The sequence below is a fragment of the Pungitius pungitius genome, chromosome 14 (genome assembly GCF_949316345.1).
Source record: "Pungitius pungitius chromosome 14, fPunPun2.1, whole genome shotgun sequence".
Taxonomy (NCBI): domain Eukaryota; kingdom Metazoa; phylum Chordata; class Actinopteri; order Perciformes; family Gasterosteidae; genus Pungitius; species Pungitius pungitius.
The window spans coordinates 7,371,107-7,394,239 of record NC_084913.1 but is presented as its reverse complement, the minus strand read 5'-3'; the positions used below and the strand labels follow the sequence as shown (position 1 = coordinate 7,394,239).

The window sequence follows — 23,133 nt, the reverse complement described above, 5'->3', positions numbered from 1 at the left end:
ACATCTACAACAGTGTAAAATATATGAATTGCCTGACATAGTCTAGTGAATCTTCATGTTATATTCAAATAAACCTCAGAACACACTTTGTACCAAATACGCTCTGGATGTTTTGCATCTTTTTCATTAGGAGCCATTTAAAGATGGATTTCTTTCTTCCCAACAAAACCAGTTTTAAATTTCATTCGTGCACTTAACTTTAAATGTTGAACATATCAGTTTAAAGATCGCATGTCATTATGAACTGAGAAAATGTTTGGCCTCATGTTAACCTGTATGAGTGATTATTAATTTATTCATTGAGCAATGGTTGCAGTGATTTTTTAAAAGATGTAACAATTAGCAAAAGAGAGGCCAGGGATGTAATTGCTTGAAATACTCCCCAACGTTTTTTTGTCCTTCAGTGTTTTGTACATTTTACTTTTTTTTAATTTGACCCTTTAATTGCCCCATCATTTAAATAATTTAAAGACATTTCTTTCCCAGTTAATAACCAAAGCATGATTAAAATCCCAGTTGTTGAAGCCGCTCCTCCTCTGGCTCACCCTGCGGCCCTGCACTCAGGTAGGCCGCCAGGTCCGCCAATCGCAACCTCGGAGTTGGTAATTTACAGTTTGGCCCCGCCCCCGGGACACCTGTAATCCAATCCGCGCGGCCGTCACAGGTAAAACCGGCCTTAATTTCTGAGCATTGCCCCAAAAAAGCGAGAAAAGCCGACAAAACCCGTTCTCTTGAAGGGGACACCTTGTTTGTTGCCGCAGCCCTCATCCAGCGTGAGCGGTGGAGTTTTTCCACGGCAAAGAAGACGGATCGGATTTTCAGTACCAACTAGAAAGTCCAGTTCGACCGACCAAAATGTCACAGGAGCATGACAAGTAAGTGTCCTGACTCTGCATTTACAGCATGCACATTCAGCACTAGACATTATAATCTTGACTTACTTCTTAATATTGTTGTGCATATTTATACACTGTTATTGTGAGTTCGTGGCACTGATGGATTTTTTTTTTTAAAACACGGTGGTCCAGCTGCTGTCCGATATTTTAAAATAAGCTCCGATATTTAAGGTATTATTTCCATTTTAATGGGTGAGTTTACTCCAAGACTTTGCCTCACAGCTGGAAAGCGATTATAACTCATAATTTCCCATGACTTCACCTGTCATGTTCAAGCCTGCACAGGTGTATCTCCACCTGTCGTGCGAGCAGAGGCGCCTGTTAGAATAAAAACCGTCCCGCGACACGGATGGGCGGTTTGATGTTTGATTTGGCTTTAAGCAGCTCTAACAGTTATGAGGATGTTCTCGATGATGTTAGTTGAAGAATTACACATAAACCTCTGCAACGACCTGCGAGTTGAGGAAACTGACAAATGTGTTTAATGGCGGAGTTTTGAGAAACCGGCATCACTAAAAAAAAGTATTTTTTGGATTAATCAGTTTTCATGTTGTTGAAGATACTTCTGTTAATATTTTGCATGTTTTTTTTGAGGGCGATAAGGAGAGACGTTTTGAAGGTAGTGAAATTGTACACCTGCTAGGCGTTGGCTCCACTTCACTAACAGAGTCTAAGCAAGCACAAGGGCCGTATGGTACATTTTACTCTCCGAGAATCAACAGTTTTAGGCGACAAATATTTGATACTAAATGCAGCATTTTAAATGCTTATTATTGCGAGTTATTTTTTGCTTTTGGGAAAAGAGGGGGGAAAAAAGAGAAATTGCACCGCATTAGTGACTACAAGTGACATCTAATTACATTTTTGTCAAAAAAAATAATCCAAATCTTTTTTTAAGTTCTAGTCCTGGATGTCCTTATAGTTTTATTGCCGGTAAATAATAGATCTTATCGGGTTGCCTTTTCTGAATGGCACAATTAGATATAGGATTACTAATCATAAGCTTTGACCATTGACGGGGGAAAAAAAGCTGTATTTGTTGTAGATACTCAACATGGAAACTGAGCCAGTCTGTTTACACTTTGTTATAATCACTTTCAAGGAGCAGTTGGATATATAGTGGTAAGATGATTGAAGGTGTACTATAAATGTTTCACAAGGTTAGCTAATGAAGAGGAAACTCAAGAGTCACCTAATAACTTTACTTTGTTGGTTAAACACGTCTAAGTAAATATAAGCTGAGCGAACATTTAAATTCACTCAGAGTTAATTGTTGAAAAGGTCAATGTTTATCAGTGCTGGGAATTGCGTATTCATTCAATGAGTTCAATGAGCTTAAATAAACACATAACGACCATTACCAGCAGATCAGACACACACACACAAGCTGGAAGACGTTCTTATTGGTCCAACTGAGTCCGGTTTGCAAAGCAATGCCTCGTAAGGCCTCGAAAGATGGAAAATCAAAAGGAGGAGAAAGACGCTGCCGGGAACTCTGAATAAAAAGTCATGATTCTCTTACGGAAGCAGTAGCATGGCGCTGGAATGTGGCCGGGTCAGGTGCGTCACTTGCGGTCAACTTGTCAACCAATGAGAAGTTGCCGAGTTGTCGCACCGGACGAGCCTGTAGAGCATCTTTTTGTGTGTTGCACAATCATTGAAAAGCTTGAACAACAGGTCTTACATTTAAACAACATCTGCATGAGTGATCTCTCGCTGACCTGTTTGTTCTGAACGAGTTGGTGATTATAGTTCTCGGCTTTGTGAAGTCGTCTAAGGTGAATAAAATAAAATCTTTGGGATTAATAGCTACTTTTTATCTCAAAGTCTACTATTGCTCAATTAAGCATATACACCTTACATTGTAAAACAAATGAAGAAAATGTGCAAATGAACAAACTTTAAAATCGTAACAATTCCTTTGTATACACCACTCATGAAACATTTCCTTTTCACAGTAAGCGAGCGGTCCTGGTTCTCCAGAACGAGCCGGGCTATGCCGGCCAGCGCCGCTCCTTCACCACAGAGGACGAGGCCTGGAAATCCTTTCTGGAGAACCCACTGACGGCCGCCACCAAGGCCATGATGAGCATCAACGGGGACGAAGACAGCGCTGCAGCTCTGGGCCTGCTGTACGACTACTATAAGGTAACCGATGCAGTGGATCTGGAGGCAACCAGAAGTGCTAAAATCTTGCCATCGGGAGTTAGTTACCAAACCCTTGCAGCCTCTACCTATGTGAAATCTTTCCATACCGGCATCCGACCACTGAGCAGCATCTGTGAGGCTTATGTCGTGTAACTGATCCAGAGAGCAGGGTCACCCAGCTCGTTGGATGTGATGTGGTCAGACGCTGAGCGGCTGTGTTTACTCTCCCTTACAGGTGCCCAGGGATAAGAGAACAATAACCCAAAGCAAGCCAGAAGCCCTCGTCTGTGATGTGGATCCCAACAAAAGGTAAGCAACAACACGATAAGCAGAGGGAAACCATGCATGAAGGGGAACACAGGGATTCGAGCCCTTTCACATTCTCAGAATTGTGGAGGCGCACTTTGTTTCTCCAAAACATGACTTGTTTTAGAGCACAATTTTGGAGTCTAATTCAAAAGATTTACGCTCCATTCAGTTAAAACTGAGGGTTACAGTTATTTTATTCATCAGTTATGATCTTTCTGACAACAAGACTTATTTTTCGAGAGAGACGGGTAAAAAACAGTAACACAGTGACACAAACAGGATTACAAAGACAATTGTAACACATAAAGATTTACATTTTCACAGCATAATAAGAGAATATAATAATCGGGCCTGAGAGCTTTAAATAGCGTGTGGTACAAATCCAACATGGATATGGAGTGTTTTAAAAAACACTTTATTTGTCCCTATTTCTAAAACATGTAAATAAGTATCAAAGCCAGTGAATTAACAACTATGTGTGAGTTATGATACATTTAAATTAGAATAGAGGTTCTGAAATAGTAAATCTGATGTAGATGTTGTTTTTTATTCGATGCAGACACCAGATCCAGCTGGGACACCCCATACCTCCACTTCAGGAAGGCGGTTTGGAGAACAGGATCCAGGTCCTCAAGGGGCCCTTCAATATTCTTCAGCTGGCCCAGGACAAGAGGGCCCAGTTCGCCTCCCCAGGTCCGTTCACATTCAAGAGCGCAAGCGGACACGAGATGCTTAAACATTTTTATTTATTTTATTTATTGCCTTTTTGCTGTTCTATGCAGACACGACCGTCACCGTTTCCATCGCCGCCGTCCCGAACTACCCAATGGTGAAGACAGAGGGGCCCGCCCACGGCTTCTCCGTCACCGTGCCGAACAACTGTGCCGAAAGCGACGGCCACGTCTATGACCGCCAGCTCGCCCACAGCGCGGTGCAGTTCAGCCCGGGCACCCACTCCCGCACGCCCCCCGACTCCACCTTCTCCGAGAGTTACAAGGATGGTTCCCAGGAGGTGTGTGTGTCTTCCGATCCCCCTCTTTCTAAACCCTGCTAATGCTCTCCCTGCAAACGCCCCCTCCGCCTCCCCCCCCCCCCCCCCCCCTCCCCTTTTCCCGCACTGTGCTCTCAGATCTCTCCCGTCACACAATAGGATATTCACCCGATCCCACGGAGCCAGCAGTGGGCTCAGCCTTCCCTGGTTTTATTTGAACATGCCAAAATAGCGGCCAGTGTGTTATTATGCCATTGTCTCACCAGCACAATAAAGTGCTGTACTCTTCCCCTACAATAGCCAAAGCCCTTTCTCTCTCCGTTTTACCTGGAGGCAAATTACCTCAGAATGAAGTAACCCAACTAAACGCCTGTAGAGCAAAAACTGAAGCAGGGCTCAGCAATGTGAGGGAAAAGCCATTTGAATCAAAAGAATCGGTGACGAAGTGGAAGACGATTTTAATTTAATCTAAACGAAAATCCACGAGGGGCCACATCATTCAGATAAAAGGAATGATTTAAAATCAAAGCAATAGTTGTATCATCTCCTCTCATTGCTGGGCCCCATGTCACGCATCATCTGTTTTTTTCATGTGCAGGTGTATTCCTTCCCCGGGGATATCCAGTTACGCATGGCCATGTCGCCTGAGGACTACACGCAGTTTAACAACGTGCCGGGGTAAGACGCACTGCCGCCTGCCCCGCCGCCATTCAGCCCGCTGACAAAACGCCACAGAGCGGCCTCATTCATGGCCCGTCTCATGGGAGACACCGGACTAGCCTCCTCCAGCGAGACAACAGTCTGCACACACGGGCGAAATCTGGCCCTGCACACGGGCCTTTGAGCTGCAACTGCTAAATTGAGTGTGCAGCATTATGCATTTTTACAATTGCTGTCGTTGCGATGTCGTCCAGTTTAACAGAAATGAGCCTTTTCTGAATCTATTATTTTTGAAGTGTTTACTTCATCAAGCTGCTTTTCTTGTGCCACATTTTAGGAGTAACTTTGAATACACCCTCGAGGCGTCCAAGTCCCTGCGTCAGAAGACAGGTGACGGGACGATGACGTACCTCAACAAGGGCCAGTTTTACCCGATCACCCTCAGGGAGGCTGACCACAAAGGAATGCAGCAACCCATTACCAAAGTCAGGGTAAGAGTACGAAATAAAACCTAAAACCGAGACCACAGCATAGGGTTCAAATCACTTGCTAGATTGTCATTTCATCTCATGACGTTTTCGTTGTGTGTGTGCATCCGATGCCAGAGTGTAGTCATGGTGGTGTTTGGAGAGGAGAAGTGCCGAGATGATCAGCTGAAGCACTGGAAGTACTGGCACTCCAGACAGCACACTGCCAAACAGAGGTGTCTGGACATTGGTGAGGACCACTTCATTCACGCTTTGGTGCGGCATTAAAGTGTCGAATTAGCAAGAAAACGCTTTCAGGAAAAAGAACGTTGCCAGGAATACATTCTGCAGCCTTTCCTAAATAAAGATACAGTTTCCTACCGTTTTATCAAATTCACTAAACTATTGCTTTATTGTGACAGCTGACTACAAGGAGAGCTTCAACACCATCGGTAACATCGAGGAGATTTCCTACAACGCCATTTCTTTCACCTGGGACACCCACGAAGAGGCCAAAGTAAGAGAATGAAAGAAACCCTCATGGGTGATTGGCACCATATTCAAATCACAGGGCTGCTTCTGTAATTCAAGTAAGAACTAGAACATCGTTTAGTCCTCAGGCTTTTCACATCCTTCCTGACAACACTGTCGTGAACTCTTAACACAAGCCTTGAACTTTTTACAACTAAACCCCCAAAAAGTAGACTACTCGTCCTTTTCTTGTGTGTGTTTTGCCGAGTCCAGAATTCAAGTTGCAGGAATTAACACCCCTTCGATGGTGACCATCATCTGTTCATTGTGATCCTCAAAAAAATGTCGTTAAAGCAAATTAGGGCCTAAACAGAAGAGTGAGGACGCTGTCTCGTCGCCCCCCCTCCCCCCTCCCCCCTCCCCGTCCTCTTGTATGTTCAGTTTTGTTGCGTGGAGACACGCAAGTGTGTGGTGTGCGTCTTCCCGACTCGTCCGAACTGCCCGTCAGCCCTATTGTGATGCCGTGCCTTAAGGTATTTCTGCACACCAGACAGGCGAAACAAACAGTGTAGGAATGAGGAAACTCAGCAGGGGGGGGGGGGGGGGAGGCATCGGCTGGATCACACAGTTGACAAATAAAATCCTGTTTAACGGGTAAGGGAGGGAACATCTCGTCCACTTCCACTTCTGATTCGGCGGCGGCGCTCCCCCGAGACGGAGGTCGACCGAACAGAGGCAGAGAGACGACGCGGCGCGCCTCGCTCTCTGTGGGCCACAACTTAAATAGTCACGCGCGAAAACCCTGTTTTGCACGCACGCACCAGGATGTGGGTCCAACGGTCTCACGACCCGAGGCCTGTGTCCATAGGATGTTCATCCTTGTGTGTGTTCTCCTGAGCACCACCCTGCCGCGTTGTTTGAGCGTCTCATCACTTAGATGAGATGGTGGATGACTGATGAAAAAGTGTGTGTGTGTGTGTGTGTGTGTGTGTTTACCTATCTTTCTCATTTGTCAGTGTGAGCAGGTGTGTGGCTTTCCCTCAGGGGGTGATTGCCCCGCAGCGTATGTGTGTTGTGGCTTATTTGCAAAAGGCAGCCCCTCCCTTGTGTTCACCAGCTTCGGGGCAGGAAATTGATGTTATCAAAAGTGATGAGAATTGTTTTAATCAAATATAAAGCAAACATATACAAGAAAAGCCATTGAGGCACATCTACATCTACAAAGTCCTTGGCCCAAATATCAACATGGAACAATTCAAGGTTGTAGAAAACATGTGACGCACAAATTCTATTTTCACATTTTAACAGATTTTATTCTCATATGACATTTTGACACCAGCGCTTTTGTCTGGTTTTCTGAGTTTGTCTAGATGGTATATTAAATGCTCATTATTCATTAATCCAGACACTTCTATGTACTGCAATGCACAAATATATTAACTAAGAAAACTGTTTCTTTTGGCTTTTCAATAGCATCTTTTTGCCTGTGATATCTGCTGGTCACCCCTTGGTTTCTCTCTGTTAGGTGCCGTTAGGTCAAAATGTCATGGTTATGTATTTTGTTGACACAATGGTAACCTGTTGTCAATACAAGCACCAGGAGGCCAAGGGGGCCTCTCCACGAGAGGAAGAAACGTGAGCCTGTCATTGCTGTGATTGACCAATGGAGGGCAACACAGGACACTGAATGTGGTCTGAGGACTGAGATGCAGAAAGGCCTTCATTGTTTCACCCAGATGAAACGTGAACGACAACCAGTCGTGGCTTAGAAGCAAATTGGTGTTCACTACATTTGACAAAATAATATTAATCGTTTATGCTTGTTTCTCCAACTTTGTTCGGGTGAAGTTGGACCTTTTCTCCGAGCTCTAAAACCAGCCTTTTCTCACCACGACAGATCTTCATCTCCGTCAACTGTCTGAGCACCGACTTCTCCTCCCAGAAGGGCGTGAAGGGTCTCCCTCTGAACCTGCAGATCGACACCTACAGCTACAACAACCGCAGCAACAAGCCCATCCACCGCGCCTACAGCCACATCAAGGTCTTCTGTGACAAGGGGGCCGAGAGGAAGATCCGAGACGAGGAGAGGAAGCAGTCCCGCCGAAAAGGGAAGTCCGCCGAGCTCAACGCCGGCCTGGCCTGTGAGTCCCTCGGGAGTGCTTCACCTTGTTTGGCATCCGAAACGCTTAAATCATTTGTTTTAGATTCTCTCCCCAACTAATCTGTGAGTGATAACCTGTGAGTTGAATATAGATGTGTGAATTAATAAGCTGCCCCCCTCCCCGGTCGGGCCTTTTTTCCTCACAGTTGGCGATGCCAAAGTTCCCCTCCTCCAAAAACGCAACGACGTGACCCTCTTCAAGATGATGAGCGACCACGAGACCCAGCCTGTCCTTTTCATCCCGGACATCCACTTCTCTACCTGCCAGCGCCAGGTGAGCGCCCGGGCCGTTTATGGTGGTTCGCGATACCATTTCATATCGCTGAACCCTTACGCAACATCGGTAGCATCTGAGATGGTCTATAAACAGTTTTATTTTCGCCTCCGCCCACTCGTCAGCCAGCTGGGTCGGGGTGACATGCTTGCTTACTAGTTGGCAGGAACACTGAGTTCTCCTGTGGAGCTCTGAGTCCTACGTACCGGTGGCTGTGTTTCAGACCTGCGTACGCACAGGATGAATCATTTACCAGTGACTCAAAAGGAAACGCGCGGTTTCAGAAGATACCACAAGTGCATGCGTTCGTACGCTCAGAAGGACTTTAGATACCGAGAATGAATTCCAATGATGCGTAGATGCTGTTTTACCTCCTCTTACTGGACTTTGATCTCTGCTTCTTCCACTCAGGTCACGCTTTCAGAGTGTGTTTTTTTGTGTGTGTGGGTGTGTGTAGGCCTGGCCGGGCCTGTACACATTCATTTCAGGCCCTTTTCATGTTTTCTTTGGCAAGTTAGCTGAGCTGCTTTAATTGTTGGAAACTACTTTACAGGGAAAATATATTTGACTACGTTTGACATTTGACTGCCCCCTTCTGGAAACATCACGAGCTGTTCCAACTAAGTGTACGTTGCACAAGCGAGGCCGAGAGAGGGACGCAGAGTTATTTTTGGTGTTACTGATAATATTGAACCTGACTGAACTGCTATCAGATTCCGATAACCTCTCTCTACAGGGTTCCCTCTCAGAATAGATGTTTGCAGACTGCAATCATTGCGGTTGCAGAGAAAAAAATGTTGTTTTCTACGAATGATTTATATTGACTTTCACATTATTTAAAATAATGAATTAGATGAAGGGGTTTCATGCACTCTATAATTAACTGTAATTCAACACAGCAAACACAGACTTGCTGCAGTATAACTTTGACCTTGCTGCTGGTGTGCAGGGTTAGCAGTGACAAAGTGGTACATGTTTAAACATACATTTCAGGATATATTTGAATTGTATTGGGTACCCAGCCCTCAGATATGAATAACTCTCATCTTCCATGGGGTCATTTCTTTATTTTCTGTTCCCTTTGCAGCCATTCCCGACAGAAGACGTTGAGGAAAGGTGAGTTCGCTGAGGCATTGATTTTAAATTTGCTTTTAAAGTTGTTTTGAACTGAGACAACCTTTGGCTCCTTCCCAGTTAGACCATTGCAGGGATACATTGGTTGTTGCTAGGAAATGACTGTTGGCATTGTGCGCATACGTTTCGCCTTCACGGCCTGTTAGCTGGTTGTTAAGGGAACTTCAGTGGTAATTTATCCGTGTGTTCACTGCAGCTCGGGCATGAAGAGATTACCCTTCAGTGAGGAAGAGTTTGGTTCACCCCCAAACAAGATGCCGAGAGGAGGGGAACCCAAGAAAGGTACGACGTGTGTGTCTACGTGTTTGTGTTGCCGTAGTGTAATGCTTTGAGTGTTTAGATGCTGATCAGGAGAGGTGCGTACTTTTCAGGGGACAAATCAGTGTGTTAAAGTGTGTGTGTGTGTGTGTGTGTGTGTGTTGGCCGTGGTCGGCCCCCGCTCAATCGCTCGCTTTCTCTCTCACACACTCTCACTCTCCCCGTCTGTCTAAGCCACGTGATTATTCCATGTCTTTCAAAACACATACACGTGTCCAAAGTCTTTACTGACCTAACAAAATACCACTGATAACTACGTGCACTCACTCATGCAAACAGGTCTATGCCCTTTACCCTATAAACTATTCATAGGCAAGCAGCAGGCTTGATACTAAAATGTGTCAATACATGTTTTAAGATGTGATCTATCTAGAAGAGGAAGGTTATGGGCATCAACTTGATCATTTAAAATATTTTTTTACACAGATTCCACATAAATACACCTGCATAAGCATAATCAATAGCTTCAAAAGTCCGATGAAGTTTGTTCTGCCGGATTTTAATCGGAAATCATATGCAGCGAACCTGTATACTAAATCCAATGTATACTCAACCCTATAGAGAACCACAGTGTTCATCAAATGCTGCATACTATGACCTCGCCGGGTCTTTAAAAAGCAATCTAATGAAAAATCTCACACTAATCACAACTCATTTATAAAATACATCTTAAATAAATAAATCCTGATTCGACAAAAAGCATAGACAATTTGTTGCCTAAAGTGGCCCTTAAATCAAACTAAATTGAGGTAACTATTTAGGTGACGTTTTTTATAATCTTTCTTTAGTTATCAAGTTGTCAGTTCTTCGGTGGTTGGACAGCGATCATGTTGGCGAGTGAAAGAGAGAAGTTGCAACGTGCTGAACAGCTTCCACGAAAGGTTGCCCGGCTCAAAGAAAGTTAACCCCGGCAGCTCAATGAACTGTGGCCTACATATGCTTAAGCATTATGAAACACCACCATATTGTCACTAACCACACTCTTTCACTTCTTGCCTATTTAGTTTTGCTCTATCCTGAAGCTCAAACTAGTGAAATAATTAAATTAGATATTTGTTGTGTGTTTGGAGGCCGCAGCAGGTTGGAAAACAATATGAGAAAATCTATTTAGAGTTGATCTATTTGGAGAAGACGCAGGGTTGTGAATGAGAGGTTGGACCGTCCATGTATGAGGAGTGTGCTTTCTAGGTCTGCTCGGTCTGGGCCCAGAGCCACTTATTTGAGCCTGGATGAGTGCCTGTAAAGTCTGGCAGGGGAGAATTTAGTTCTTCAAAGTTACTAATGGCTTCAAACATATGTGTTACAAGTGCTTTTTTGCTTCAAAATGGAGACAGGGATGGAGTGAAGCCACAAATCCTTAAACCCACACGAATGAAAATGCAGAATTTACGTCTGACAGTGAAGTTTTGTCCCGGGCCAGATTTGGGGTTTGTTTTTTCCATCCCATGAAAATACTCTGCTCTGATGAATTCCTGTCTATTTTTTTCTCTTTTTTCCCCACACAGTGCTGCTGTACGTGCGCAAGGAGACGGAGGAGGTGTTTGATGCTCTCATGCTTAAGAATCCCACACTGAAAGGCCTGGTGGAAGCTGTAAGTTGACTTCAGATCATTTTACAGGCCAGCGAAACAATGGCAGTTTAAATAAGCTCTGACTTTAGAATACAAGGATAGGATTGGGTGGGGGGAGGTGAAGAGAGCGAGAGAGTTAAAGGCACGCGGGTGGGAGGGTTGTGGAAAAGAGGGTGGAGGCATCCTGTGCAGAAGAAGAGAATATGGGACAAGGCTGTGAAATAAAATAAGAAAGAGAAGCATGAAAAGAGGCAGGTGTGAGGTCAATTTGTTCAGGACTTATGGAGAACCAACAGTGGAATTGATGGGCAATAACATCAGGTGTCAGTCAAGGATTAGAATTTACGCTTTTATTTTTCTTTTAATATTATAACATTGATTTGTTAATTTTCTCAACCAGATTTCAGAGAAGTATGAATTACCTTTGGATAAAGTTGGGAAAGTCTACAAGAAGTGCAAGAAAGGGTGAGTTTGATTCATTAACACTGCATTATATCATCTGTTAAACTTTGTGAAGGACCCGACATTAAAACAAAACAATTTTTTTTTAAAACATGCATACAGTCGTTTAATTACGTACATTCGTCACTAACCCCCATGACTCAAAATAGGATTCTAGTGCACATGGACGACAACATCATCAAACACTACTCCAACGAAGACACCTTCCAGATCACCATGGAGGAGATGGGCGGCATGTACAAGCTCACCCTCACTGAGATCTGATTGGACGGGAGGAGGTGACATCACCCGGAGCAGCGAAATGGAAGACAGACAATGTAGCCGTCAGGAGTAATGGTTTACACATCTAGCTATGCAGTGACTATGGACTTTGTATAAAACCCTGTTGTCATTGTGCTGTGTTAACTTTAAAAAAGTACAATGCCCCACAAGGGGTCTAGTAAAAAGCCATCGCTCTTAAAAGATTGAAATTCAGTTCAGGTATGCAAGTTATACATTCTGATTCATTTTAAAACATGCATACAAATCCACAAGTGAGGGTTTTATTGTTATGACTTCTTTATTTTGTATTCAGGAACTTGCCTCTCAGATAATACATACTTTTGTACATTTTTGTGCAGAGCATTTGTGGTGCTGCTATACCTCATGCTATGCAAGCAGCAGTGTTTTCTCATGAGGGTGAACTTCTTTTGATTCGTAAAGCCATAGCACTGATGATTACAATCTGTAAAAATGGGGAATCTGTGCCCAAAAGGAAGAGGGCAAATTGTTGATGGAGCCCCAGTGGTTCAGTGTATTAATACTAAACAACACGGCAGTATTTAGCGTGCAAACCTCTTCAACAAACCTACAACTGGGTTAAAATAATGTAAATTTTTGTTTTGTAAATTTTTTTTTTGTGAATGAAATGACTTAAAATATGTTTTTGTTAGATCAATATAAAAATGACCTATTTTAAGTATTAAATAGTCACTAAATATATACGGTAGCTGTGTTTTAGCATTGTTATTTATGTATATATATATATATATATATATAAACATAGAGATACTAAAACACAGCTACCGCTCCCCTGTAGAGTACTTTATGGATTGTGGATGAAATAGGGTTAATAAATGTCCAGTACATTGCGGTTGTCCTGGAAGGGCAATAAGAAATTTAGGTTCAGCCCCTTTTGGATAAATGCTCCTCTATTGCCATAACTGTGGCATAGAATACATATCATGTGAAAACCTTTTTTTCTCCAATTAAAATATTGCTGTATATACCCACTGAAAAAATGGATCTATCTGATCCCTCTTTTTGTATTTCAGTACTTATTGTGTGTATATTTATTAACAGATGGATTTGGGTCATTGTTTTTTTTATTTTACTATATTAAAATGTCTATTATTACTAATAATATAATCTTTTTATATGAAGTTATTCTAACCTTACATGTCAAGGGAAAAAAAGTTATTTGTGTGTATTTTTTTTTGTAAAGGAATAAATGCACAAAGTGCCCAATAAAAGCTCTCCAGCTGTTTCTGTTTTGGTCTTCTGAGACCTTTCTTTTCTTGTAATCTCACACGCTGCTTGACATTTTTCATTCCTTTTCTAAACACAGCCTTTCTGAAATTCACAGTGGTTACAACATCCCTGTAATCTATTAATGGGAAACAGTTTGAAATAAGTTATAGTAGATCTGTCTCAATGCTGCGATGATGATGTTTATTCTGTGTTCGTCCACGTGGAACAAAAGTCATCCACCCTCAGTCTATAGGCACAGGAAACAGGCATGACAGCGCAATGGAGGTCAAAGTTTTACTTACAGGCGTGTTTGAAGACAGGAGAGGTTTGGTACACAGAAAATGGTAGAGGCTGAAGTACAAGGGGTCAGGTAGCGAATGCAGCCAAAACATAACCACGCTTGTGTACTTATCAACAAACTAACCAACCAAGCAACTAGACTGGAATAAACACGACTAGACTAGACTATGAGAAAAAGGAGGCTGGCTCTTTTACTGTCTAGCTTGTTTGCCTCCTGAAAATATAATAAATCAATGACACCTACGTTGTCACTGAATTCATACAAACTGATTTAATTGAGCAAATATTTAGTTAATTAAATAGGAAGAAGAAAACAGAAACGGATGTAATGAGGTTCGGAAAAAAGCGTCATCCCTCAACAACACACTACCAAACACAATGGCGATTGTACTTATAGAGTCCATTTGCAGCAGCACATTGACATATGAGTGAAGTGTTTAAGTGCTCCCTGTATGTGCACAGCAGCAATGGTAGCAAGCGTGTGTGTGTGTATCTGGTGGGGGGGGGGGGGGTGCTCATATGTACAATGCGTGACCTATCTCCGCTTCTCTGTCTCAAAGAAGGAAAAAGCTATTTCCATTTATTCAAACCTTTTTAAAAAGAACTGTTTTTTACTAATTCCAACTGGTTTGTGTTTAATGCTTCGTCCCGCTTTAGTAATGTAGGGTGGAAGTAACGCAAAACATTTGCTTCTTTCCACCCATGTTGTGATCTTTTGTTAAAGTGCATTTGCCACTGCTGATTGCTGAAAAGAGCTCAATACATCTCCAATCCATCGCTGCACAAAAGCAGTTAATTTTAGGTGTGTATTACCTTAAAAGCATTTGATGAAACATGAAAAATAAGGATTGAGTCATTTGGAGCTTTTAAATGGAGTTCAATAAACTACTGTTGGCGTCTGAAAGGAGATGATGAATAGAACCGTATCCACACTTTTTCATAGAGCATTGAATGGCGATCCATTGCAGAAGAGTAACATGATCACCCAGGCGACCAGATGAATTGCATTATTTAATAATATTCCAGTTTTCCAAGCCTTCATCATTAAGCACCACACATGCTCAGACCGTCTGCAGGGAAGATCCTCCAGGGAGCCCTCAACTCTTCCTCCTGATCCTCATGTTGCCAGGGCAACAGAAAGCAAGCTGGCGAGTCAGGGTCTCATAGCAACAGATTAAATCCCATTTCGACCAATCAGGAGCCCGGTGATTGTAGAGGAATCCCAGCAGTGCCTCCATCCTAATGTGTAGGAGGAGAGAGGGTGGAGCCACGTGTGTTGTTTGTGGTACACAAAGCATCCTTCAGTGTGGTGTTGACTATACGGGAGACGGCCACAACAACAGGCCATCTGTGGTTTGTTGTAAGGCAATATTTACACTAACCCAGATAAACACACTGGCATAACATGTCAACAAAAATATCGGCGTTGGTTCCGTTAACTGATAGCGACGGGTTTTGTAATCAATTTAAAAAATGATCTTATCAAGAAATTAAATATTTTCACCCCTGCCAGACCGAGAGGTTGAGGTTTTCTACCCAGGATAACATTTTAAACATTGACAGCGGGACACTGACTTATTGGTTTTCAAGGGGTCATCGCTGCACTTTCAAAAAAGTGATATAGAATTTGATTTAAATTCAGGTTAACATGGTATTTTTAGTGTACTTTGACAAAAGAAGACAAAGATTGCCCATGTGCAACTCGTTCCCTATGCATGGATAATAGATTGACATGCCACACACAGAAATGAGCAAAGTAAACACCATGTTATTCTCTCTTACATTTTTTAGTCAGAATGCTTTCTGCCCATGTGCAAGTGTTTGCATTGATCTGAGAATAGAAAAGTCAATAACATAATGGTATAGAAAAAGGGAATCAAGCAAGGATGAAGGATCCCCTCGTCAGATACTATCTTCCGTGCCTGGGGACTCTTTGTTGGCTGGTACCTTTGCCCCAAATCCCAGCTGGTACTGATGACTGGGAGGAGCTGATATTCTGGATCTCTGCTGAACTTTGGCCTTAGCTTCTGTCTATAAAATATCATCGCTATACCTTTTAAAGTTAAAATGGAAATGAGATGCATTTCAGAGGCAGAAGAGCCAAGTGCCACAAGATTGTCTTCAATACCCATTTGCAAAATCCAGTTTGGACACTGATGACACATTGAAGGGATTTCCCAACAAACCAACATTGTTCTTTTGTTAAGCACTACGGTGTTCTGTTTTTCTGTCATGAACGGTGAACGATGTATATCTGAATTCATGAGCTCAGGATATTTTCCAAATGAATGGCAGTTTATAACATTAAGAAGTTTGGTTTCTATAATGGTACCTTGTGACAACATTGTACATGTATAGTGGACGCACTTCATCTGGAAACACTTTGTTTCCCCAAATGACATGACGCCTGTCATAGCTCCGGGGCTTTTAGTGAAATATAGCCCTTGGGTGATATATTTAACCCTGCCGGGGAAACTTCCCCCTTTTTGAGTCCGCTCTTGAGTTCCTGAGTTGGGGGGGGAGTTGGCCGGACAGGGGAGGTGAGCATGTGGAGGCCCAGATAGGGCCGGCGTAACCTTTCCTCCAGATTCCATAACCGAGTTGAAGCGGCCTGCCCCACTTATATCACAAACAGGCTGCTGTGCTTAGGCCCGAGCTGCCTGTCATGCCGACATGCTAACACGTTTTCCTCGTAACTCCTCCCTCTTCCCCTCTCTTTCTCGCCAACTGCTGGCACTGCGGCTAACGCTGCCAAAGTCCCAAGCCCTCAACGCTCCCTGAGGTCATGCTTATGTGAGTCACACTGAGGCGCGGCCTCCGTTACCCGCCGGACGCCACCGGGGCCCGGTGCTAACCCACCTGCTGCAGTGCCTTCGGCTCAGGGCAATTTGCAGACAAACATCAAATAACCCATTTTTGTGAGGTCACATGAGTTTTGTATTTATATTCAAGCGAGGAATATCAGAATCCGAATATTGAATATCTTGATTCTGATGATGCTCATGAAAATGACTCTGGTTCTGCTGTTGTTTCTCCAAAGGTAAATTCAAATTGTTTTTACCAATTGGTAATAATGACAAATTCTTGTTCAAGTACTTCATTGGAACATTTTATCTTTGTCTAATTGCTGTTGGTGATATAACAGCATATGTAGGACAAAAACAATCTCAGTTCTCATAAATGCACTTTAGAGATTTCCAGACAATAGGCAACAGGAAAAACCGGCCAACACGCATAACTATTACATAAAGTATGAAGAATACATTTAGTAACAAGAGAACAAAGCACACTATCCCTTTTTTTTCTTCACCAGGGATAATAGGCTAGTGAATCTGTGCACTTGCGTTTACCATAAAAATGGATTTGTCTGCAAATGTAACAATGATCATATAAAGCAAACATGTTATATGATCCACATGTATTTACTGGTGCAGTGAGGTTAGCTCCACCCCAGAAATCCTTAAAGAGTGTTTACACCCGCAGACAAAACAAGTGGGAAAATCCTGCCAAGAATATGTTATATAAGTTACATTTTCACCAAATGTACCATTTGTAGAGTTGAATTGTTAAACCTATCAGGGTGATCCGATTGGCTGTAATCGTGACACATTATTACAATGTTTATGTGGTTATCGGCTACAGTAATAGCATGGATAAAGGAAATCATTTATATAAATCTTTGTTAGTATGTGTTTATTCAACCACTTATTTTTCTGTTTTTTTCTGTGAAAAAGCTGCACAAACAGCTCCGGAAAACAAGATAGAACCCCGCGCTTCATGGAGGCACGAGTGCTGCATTCAGGTACGGTGGAAAACGTGGTACAAATAACTTTCCCCTTTACTCTTTGCTTTAAAGTAGACGACAGAGCGTTTTTCCACTGGTAAATAGAAATTATATGCAATCGGGTCAAGCAGAATACATACATTTATAATACCCTAAAACATAATCCGTTTTTATATAGTGTAACCATCAATTTAGCCATAGTAATCATTCCTTAAGAGTGTTAAAAATAAACAACAATTGACTTCTTTAAAGGCTGCAAGACATTGTTTTGTCATATTATTTCAAATATTTGGATCGGACCATTCATTCTAGTCAAATCAAATCCAAACATTTTGCTCAATACGACATGCAATGTAATAATAATGTAATCCCCACCCGAGAAGCCACATAACTGGAAGGATGAAACAAATAGGCACAAGCTTGTTTAAAATACAGTTGTGACGTTTTAGAAACTACGTTGATGGAATTGTGTGAGACATATTAGCTCTAAAATGCACAGTACAGTAGGCCATTGTTGTGCATATGCATAGGCCCACATGTAGAAAGGAAGATTGGGTGCAAATCATTTGACATTCAACTATTTTTTAGTGTGGGCATACTGGCTATATTTACCATTTCTCTAATATTAACAACTTTGCTCAACCGTAAAATCAGTTAACAAAACAATTTACCGCCCTGGATTATTTCCAAGGCATTATTCCCTACAGTCCTTGAATGCAGCATAGACTCGATCGACCTTTCGCCTAGTTAACGGACGGCAGTTCATCGGGTTTACCCTGACACTGCTGACTCTTAAGGACACGCCCACCAACGGCCACGCACCCCGTTTCCGCCAACCGGTCTGCGAGCACGCACTGTTCACGCGTTCTCTGCCCTCCCATTGGTTGAAGCTCCCCACACACTCAATTGTGATTGGCTGAGTGTTGCCACCTGCCGGTGCGTGTTGTGAGTTTGTTTTCCTTTTTTTTTCTCCTCCCCGTGTTTTACACACACAGCTGAGAGAAAAGGGAGTCAGTCAGAAGAAAAGCGACCTCAACCATACACCGGTACAGGCAGCGGCTCTGGCAACGGCCGTCTCTTTGTTCTGTACGGGCTTTGACAACCACGAAGTGGTATTTAGACACATACGTGTTCCTCAATGCCAACGCGAACATTTACAGAAATGGACTCAAACGGGGTAAGATTTTATTTTGAAACTGTTATCGTCACTTCAATTTGAGCGCGACATTAATTTTCCAAATCGGTAGCATCCACTGTATATATATATATATATATTTAAAATTCTACCACTAAAGCTAAGTCATACGCTATTTCAACGTAGTTATTGTTCATTTAATCTATTTAATTAAATTAATAATAGTCACTTTAACGTCTCGGCTTTGCCAAATCAACCATATTATATTCCACGTTAATTCGAAACTTTTGTTTTTGATAATATGCACTGGATTTTGTTTAAGTAATTAAGAAACGTTATTTATCTACACCTAACGTTATCTTTGTTCATCTCAAATGTATTTTAAATCAAGCAGCCTGTCATTGTTGACGAACAACAACATTTGGTTGTGTGCTTGTGGCAATTCAGAAATTTGCATTGCCTACGGTAAAAAGAAATGCGTAATAAAGTTACAATGGGCAAATTACTTCCTGATGCAAACCCGCTTTATAGGGATTTCACATTGCTCATCTGGGCAGCACGTCACTGTTTGGTCTATATTTGGCAATGGGAGGCGGCCTGGCTCTGAGCCAAAGGCAGTGCATGCTGGGCCGGGGTGTAGTCACCACCTCGGCCCCTCCCTCAATGGCAGCGTCGTGTAGTGTAGGATGGGGAACTTTAGATTGATTGAGATACAGTGACAGAGCAGAGGATGACTGAAAATAGATTATCCCCCACTGTGGTTAAAACTATATAGAAAGCTCACATTTTGCATTCGTGCAAAGTTGATTCAACAAGGCAAACAATTCGCGGAAGTACTTTCTTTTTGCTTCCATTGTCTGAAGTTTTTTTTTTTTTGGTTTCATTTTGCTTCCACTGTCTGAAGTTATTTATTTATTTTTGGTTCCCGCCAGGCCGAGCATATGGATCGCTGCGGGTCCTATGCAAAGAGAAGAAGGCGTGACAGCGGACAGTCTGTCCCTAGTGCAACCTGTGGACTGGAGTACACCGACCTGGAGGCTGCCGAAGCGCTGGTGTGCATGAGCTCCTGGGGCCAGGGCCACTTTGTCGGGGGCAGCAGGCCAGCCCCCTGCAAGCCCAGGCCCCTCACCCCAGCTTCGGATTCCTGTGACTCACTCATGCCGTCAGAACTCCCGGAGCCGCCGAAGGACTTTGTGTCCCTCTCCTCCCTTGTAAGTGACCTTTCATGCTGTACAGGCCTCAACCGTTGAATGATCCGTATATGTCTGATTTGCAAAATCCCCCCCCCCCCCTCCCTTCTATTCTATTCCCAAACCACTTAAATCACTGCCGTTGGGTTAGTAATCATTCCCATTCCTAAGGGTCAATGTTTTCTTTTAAACCCTTTTGGCCTTTTCATTGTGAATGTGGAAAGATATGTCTGGAATCATGGTTTATTACATAAGCTGGGGAGAGGTGAGCGGGTTCTGCAGACATGATGCTGTAAGGTGCTCTGACCTTCAGACAGAGTGTCTCATAAAAAGAATCATAAAAATCCCACATTATAGCTTTTTATATCTCAAAGTGATCATTAGCCTTGTATGTACAAGCGTGTCTCTCCCAACACTTTCCCCTGTACATCTAGAGACACCCTCTTTACTACTTCATAATCGGGGTACACTAGTTTTAATTAAATTCCTCCCTCCCTTCTGTTTTTTCTTCCAGTGCATGACTCCCCCTCATAGCCCCAGCTTTGTCGAGGCTTCCAGCATGGCGCTCCAGTCAAGCTCTGCCCCGGCTGTGTCCTCACAACACTGTGGCTCCGGCCTCCATCAACCTGACCTGGCACACGTTGCTGAAAATACGCCCTCCCTCCCTTCCCTTCCCCGGCCCTGCAGAGCCATGGCGACCAGCGTCATCCGCCACACCGCAGACAGCGTCCCCTGCCAACACCGCATTCCAGTCGCCGCCAGTCCAAAGACAGCCAGAGACACCGTAACGGCTGCGACCTCCTGCCAGCAGCAGCAGCAGCAGCGTGTTACACAGACTGAGCAGATAGCCACACCTCCATCCACTGCTGCTCCTCTCACACCTCCTTCATTCGCCTCAAAAACAGAGCTGCACGCCCGGCCCCCGAAACCCTGCTGGAACAGTGTCTCCACCCCCGCTCCTGTCAATATGCAGCTGCAAAGCAGCCCTCCCACTCCCCCCGCTCGCGCAGCTCTGTCCCCGCACTCGGCCCCCAACCCTCAGATCATCTGTCAGATGTTTCCGGTCAGCAGCCAATCAGGTATAATCTCCGCCTTCATCCCCGGCGCGCTTCAGACGTCCAACAATGGGATTCGGACCGCCGCCACGCCCATCCTCCCCCAGCCCGCCTCGGGTAACTCCGCCTCTGTCCAGCAGTCCCTCATCGTGGGCTCGGCCATGCCGCAGGGCACGGTGATGCTGGTTCTCCCGCAGTCCTCAATCTCTCAGGCCCCTCACTGCCCTCAGACGGTCATGACTCTGGGCAACACCAAGCTGCTACCTCTGGCCCCGGCCCCGGTGTACGTGCCGGCGGGGCCCGGCTGCGGTGTGACGGCGACAAAGATGGACTTTTCCCGCAGGAGAAACTATGTCTGCACCTTCCCGGGCTGCAGGAAGACTTACTTCAAGAGCTCCCACCTCAAGGCTCACTTAAGAACGCACACAGGTGAGCTTGCAGAAAGGGTTCGGTTTGTGGACGTTTGATCCTGTTTGTAAAACCGTACTTCCTTGGCCTTGTTATTCTTGACGAGAATTAAAGTGAGCTTGTTGTTTTTTCTCGTGCGTGACAGTGTAAATGTTTTGATGACTGCGACTTGACTCACCCACTGACTCACCGCTCTCCCCGTTTCCCTCCCTCAGGCGAGAAGCCTTTCAGCTGCAGCTGGGACGGCTGCGAGAAGAGGTTCGCCCGCTCCGACGAGCTCTCCCGTCACCGGCGGACGCACACGGGCGAAAAGAAATTTGTGTGTCCCGTGTGCGACCGGCGATTCATGCGCAGCGACCACCTCACCAAACACGCCCGCCGCCACATGACCACGAAGAAAATGCCCTCCTGGCAGGCCGACGTCAGGAGCCTGAACAAAATGGCCGCCGCCAAAACGCCTCCATCAAAACCCGGCCTCGCCACGTTAAGCATGCTGGTACCTGCCGGCTCCAAGTAGACAATGAACTCTGCCCTGCCACCCCCTCCCAAGAAACCAGGGACACAGAGCAGCCAAGCACGCACGGCTGCTGCTATTTTACTCATGGGAATGACAGACAAAACATGCACTGGACTCTTTTATTCCTCTCTACTGCTCATTTGTACATGTACTTTTTCTTTTAAAGGATTCTTTTGTTTACTTTGATATATTTGAGAATATCAATGCACTCTTGCCAAAGCCTTTGTATGAAGTTTGTCTTATGCATTTCACCTTCCACCCCTCCTACAACACTTTCTCTTTGTTTGTGTTGACACTGATATATAAATATATATATGTGTGTCTAGGAATGTATTGGTTGTTGTACTATGAAATTATCATTTTTGGAAAAAACATGCAAAATTATATGAATATTAACCATCAGTACGTATGATTATACCTCCCTGTCTAACTTTTCATATTATTTAATACATATTTCTAATAAAACCAAATTAAAAAAAACATCAAGTGAGAAATTGTTTGTGTGTTTTGGGACCACAAAAAAAAAGTGTGGGATCTTGGTGTAGTCAGCAATCTTTCCCAGAGTGGTGCCTGCCCACATCCTGTGTGCGTCACACTGCGACTCCCCCACACCGCCCCCTCTCTTGCTCTGCCGACTGAATGAGATTTGGTGTTATTAAACCTCTTTGGTAAGAACATCTGAGGACATCGTGTCCCTTCATTAGCTCAGAACCAGATTGTTTATGAGTCAGCAGACACGACAGATTTGTTTTTCTTGTTTTAGAGTTCATTAACTGATGTAATCCAGCACCTACAAAAGGGAACAAGGTGATTGTTGACTCTTTCGTAGTAAACCACTGTTTTAACGTGAGAATAAAATATAACATGATGTAACACTGGTAGACATGTGCACAGTCATAATTTAATGTATAGATTGTAATATAAACAGGTTGTACAGTATGTAATATATACCATTAACAAATCACATGAGAAGTGATATAGGTTGTGCTGTAGACCATCCTTGGCCAAATGATATACATAGAAGCCATTTGCAGCTGAGGAAATTATGAGGAAGCAAGTGGAAAATTTATCAAGTAAACAATAAAAAGAAAAGCTTTTAAAGATTCTGCTGGACCACGTAGTGGTTCTGTGTGGCGCCTCCACCCTCCCTCCCTCCCATCTATACATTCATAATCATTGGTCTCCAAGCCAGTAACGGCGCACACCCACCAATCAGACAGTGGGAAGTATGAACCGTTGGGGGTGCGACCAATCACGTCTCGTTCCTGCATTACCGCCCCTTTGCCTTACTGACCGACTTTCCTATTGGCTATGTGCCACTCGAGCAAGGATCCACAGCGACAACTGGCGGCGAATTCATGTAATTTCACTTAA

At 43.8% G+C, this 23,133-nt stretch overlaps 3 protein-coding genes across 5 annotated transcripts in view; 2 read left to right on the top strand and 1 right to left on the bottom strand.

Moving 5' to 3' along the window:
* si:dkey-13p1.4 (transmembrane protein 151B) overlaps positions 1–23,133 on the bottom strand; it is a 158,309-nt gene that overhangs the window by 121,552 nt on the left and 13,624 nt on the right. The window lies entirely within an intron of this gene.
* grhl1 (grainyhead-like transcription factor 1) lies at positions 710–13,374 on the top strand. 3 transcript variants are annotated; one of them, XM_037487275.2, is made up of 16 exons: positions 710–875; positions 2,855–3,044; positions 3,280–3,353; positions 3,913–4,046; positions 4,136–4,365; positions 4,943–5,022; positions 5,342–5,495; positions 5,610–5,721; positions 5,894–5,988; positions 7,840–8,083; positions 8,250–8,377; positions 9,465–9,493; positions 9,708–9,793; positions 11,335–11,420; positions 11,800–11,864; positions 12,011–13,374. In XM_037487275.2, exons 1-16 carry the CDS (start codon positions 856–858, stop codon positions 12,123–12,125), a joined length of 1,842 nt encoding a protein of 613 aa, XP_037343172.1. In that variant the 5' UTR covers positions 710–855; the 3' UTR covers positions 12,126–13,374. The 3 variants fall into 3 exon arrangements, with proteins under 3 accessions (XP_037343172.1, XP_037343174.1, XP_037343173.1); XM_037487277.2 differs by lacking the exon at positions 710–875 and adding an exon at positions 931–1,088; XM_037487276.2 differs by lacking the exon at positions 710–875 and adding an exon at positions 932–1,067.
* klf11b (Kruppel like factor 11b) lies at positions 18,441–22,880 on the top strand. The gene is made up of 4 exons (XM_037487152.2): positions 18,441–18,631; positions 19,522–19,800; positions 20,294–21,263; positions 21,458–22,880. The coding sequence occupies exons 1-4, from the start codon at positions 18,593–18,595 to the stop codon at positions 21,757–21,759; spliced, it is 1,590 nt and encodes a 529-aa protein (XP_037343049.2). The 5' UTR covers positions 18,441–18,592; the 3' UTR covers positions 21,760–22,880.

Excerpts from the sequence above, each read along its gene's own strand:
- grhl1 (XM_037487275.2), top strand. The coding sequence starts at position 856 with ATGTCACAGGAGCATGACAA. Across the intron at positions 3,354-3,912 it reads GATGTGGATCCCAACAAAAG|ACACCAGATCCAGCTGGGAC; the intron begins GTAAGCAACAAC and ends TATTCGATGCAG. Across the intron at positions 8,084-8,249 it reads GCTCAACGCCGGCCTGGCCT|TTGGCGATGCCAAAGTTCCC; the intron begins GTGAGTCCCTCG and ends TTTTCCTCACAG.
- klf11b (XM_037487152.2), top strand. The coding sequence starts at position 18,593 with ATGCCAACGCGAACATTTACAGAAATGGACTCAAACGGG. Across the intron at positions 18,632-19,521 it reads CAGAAATGGACTCAAACGGG|GCCGAGCATATGGATCGCTG; the intron begins GTAAGATTTTAT and ends GGTTCCCGCCAG. Across the intron at positions 21,264-21,457 it reads TCACTTAAGAACGCACACAG|GCGAGAAGCCTTTCAGCTGC; the intron begins GTGAGCTTGCAG and ends TCCCTCCCTCAG.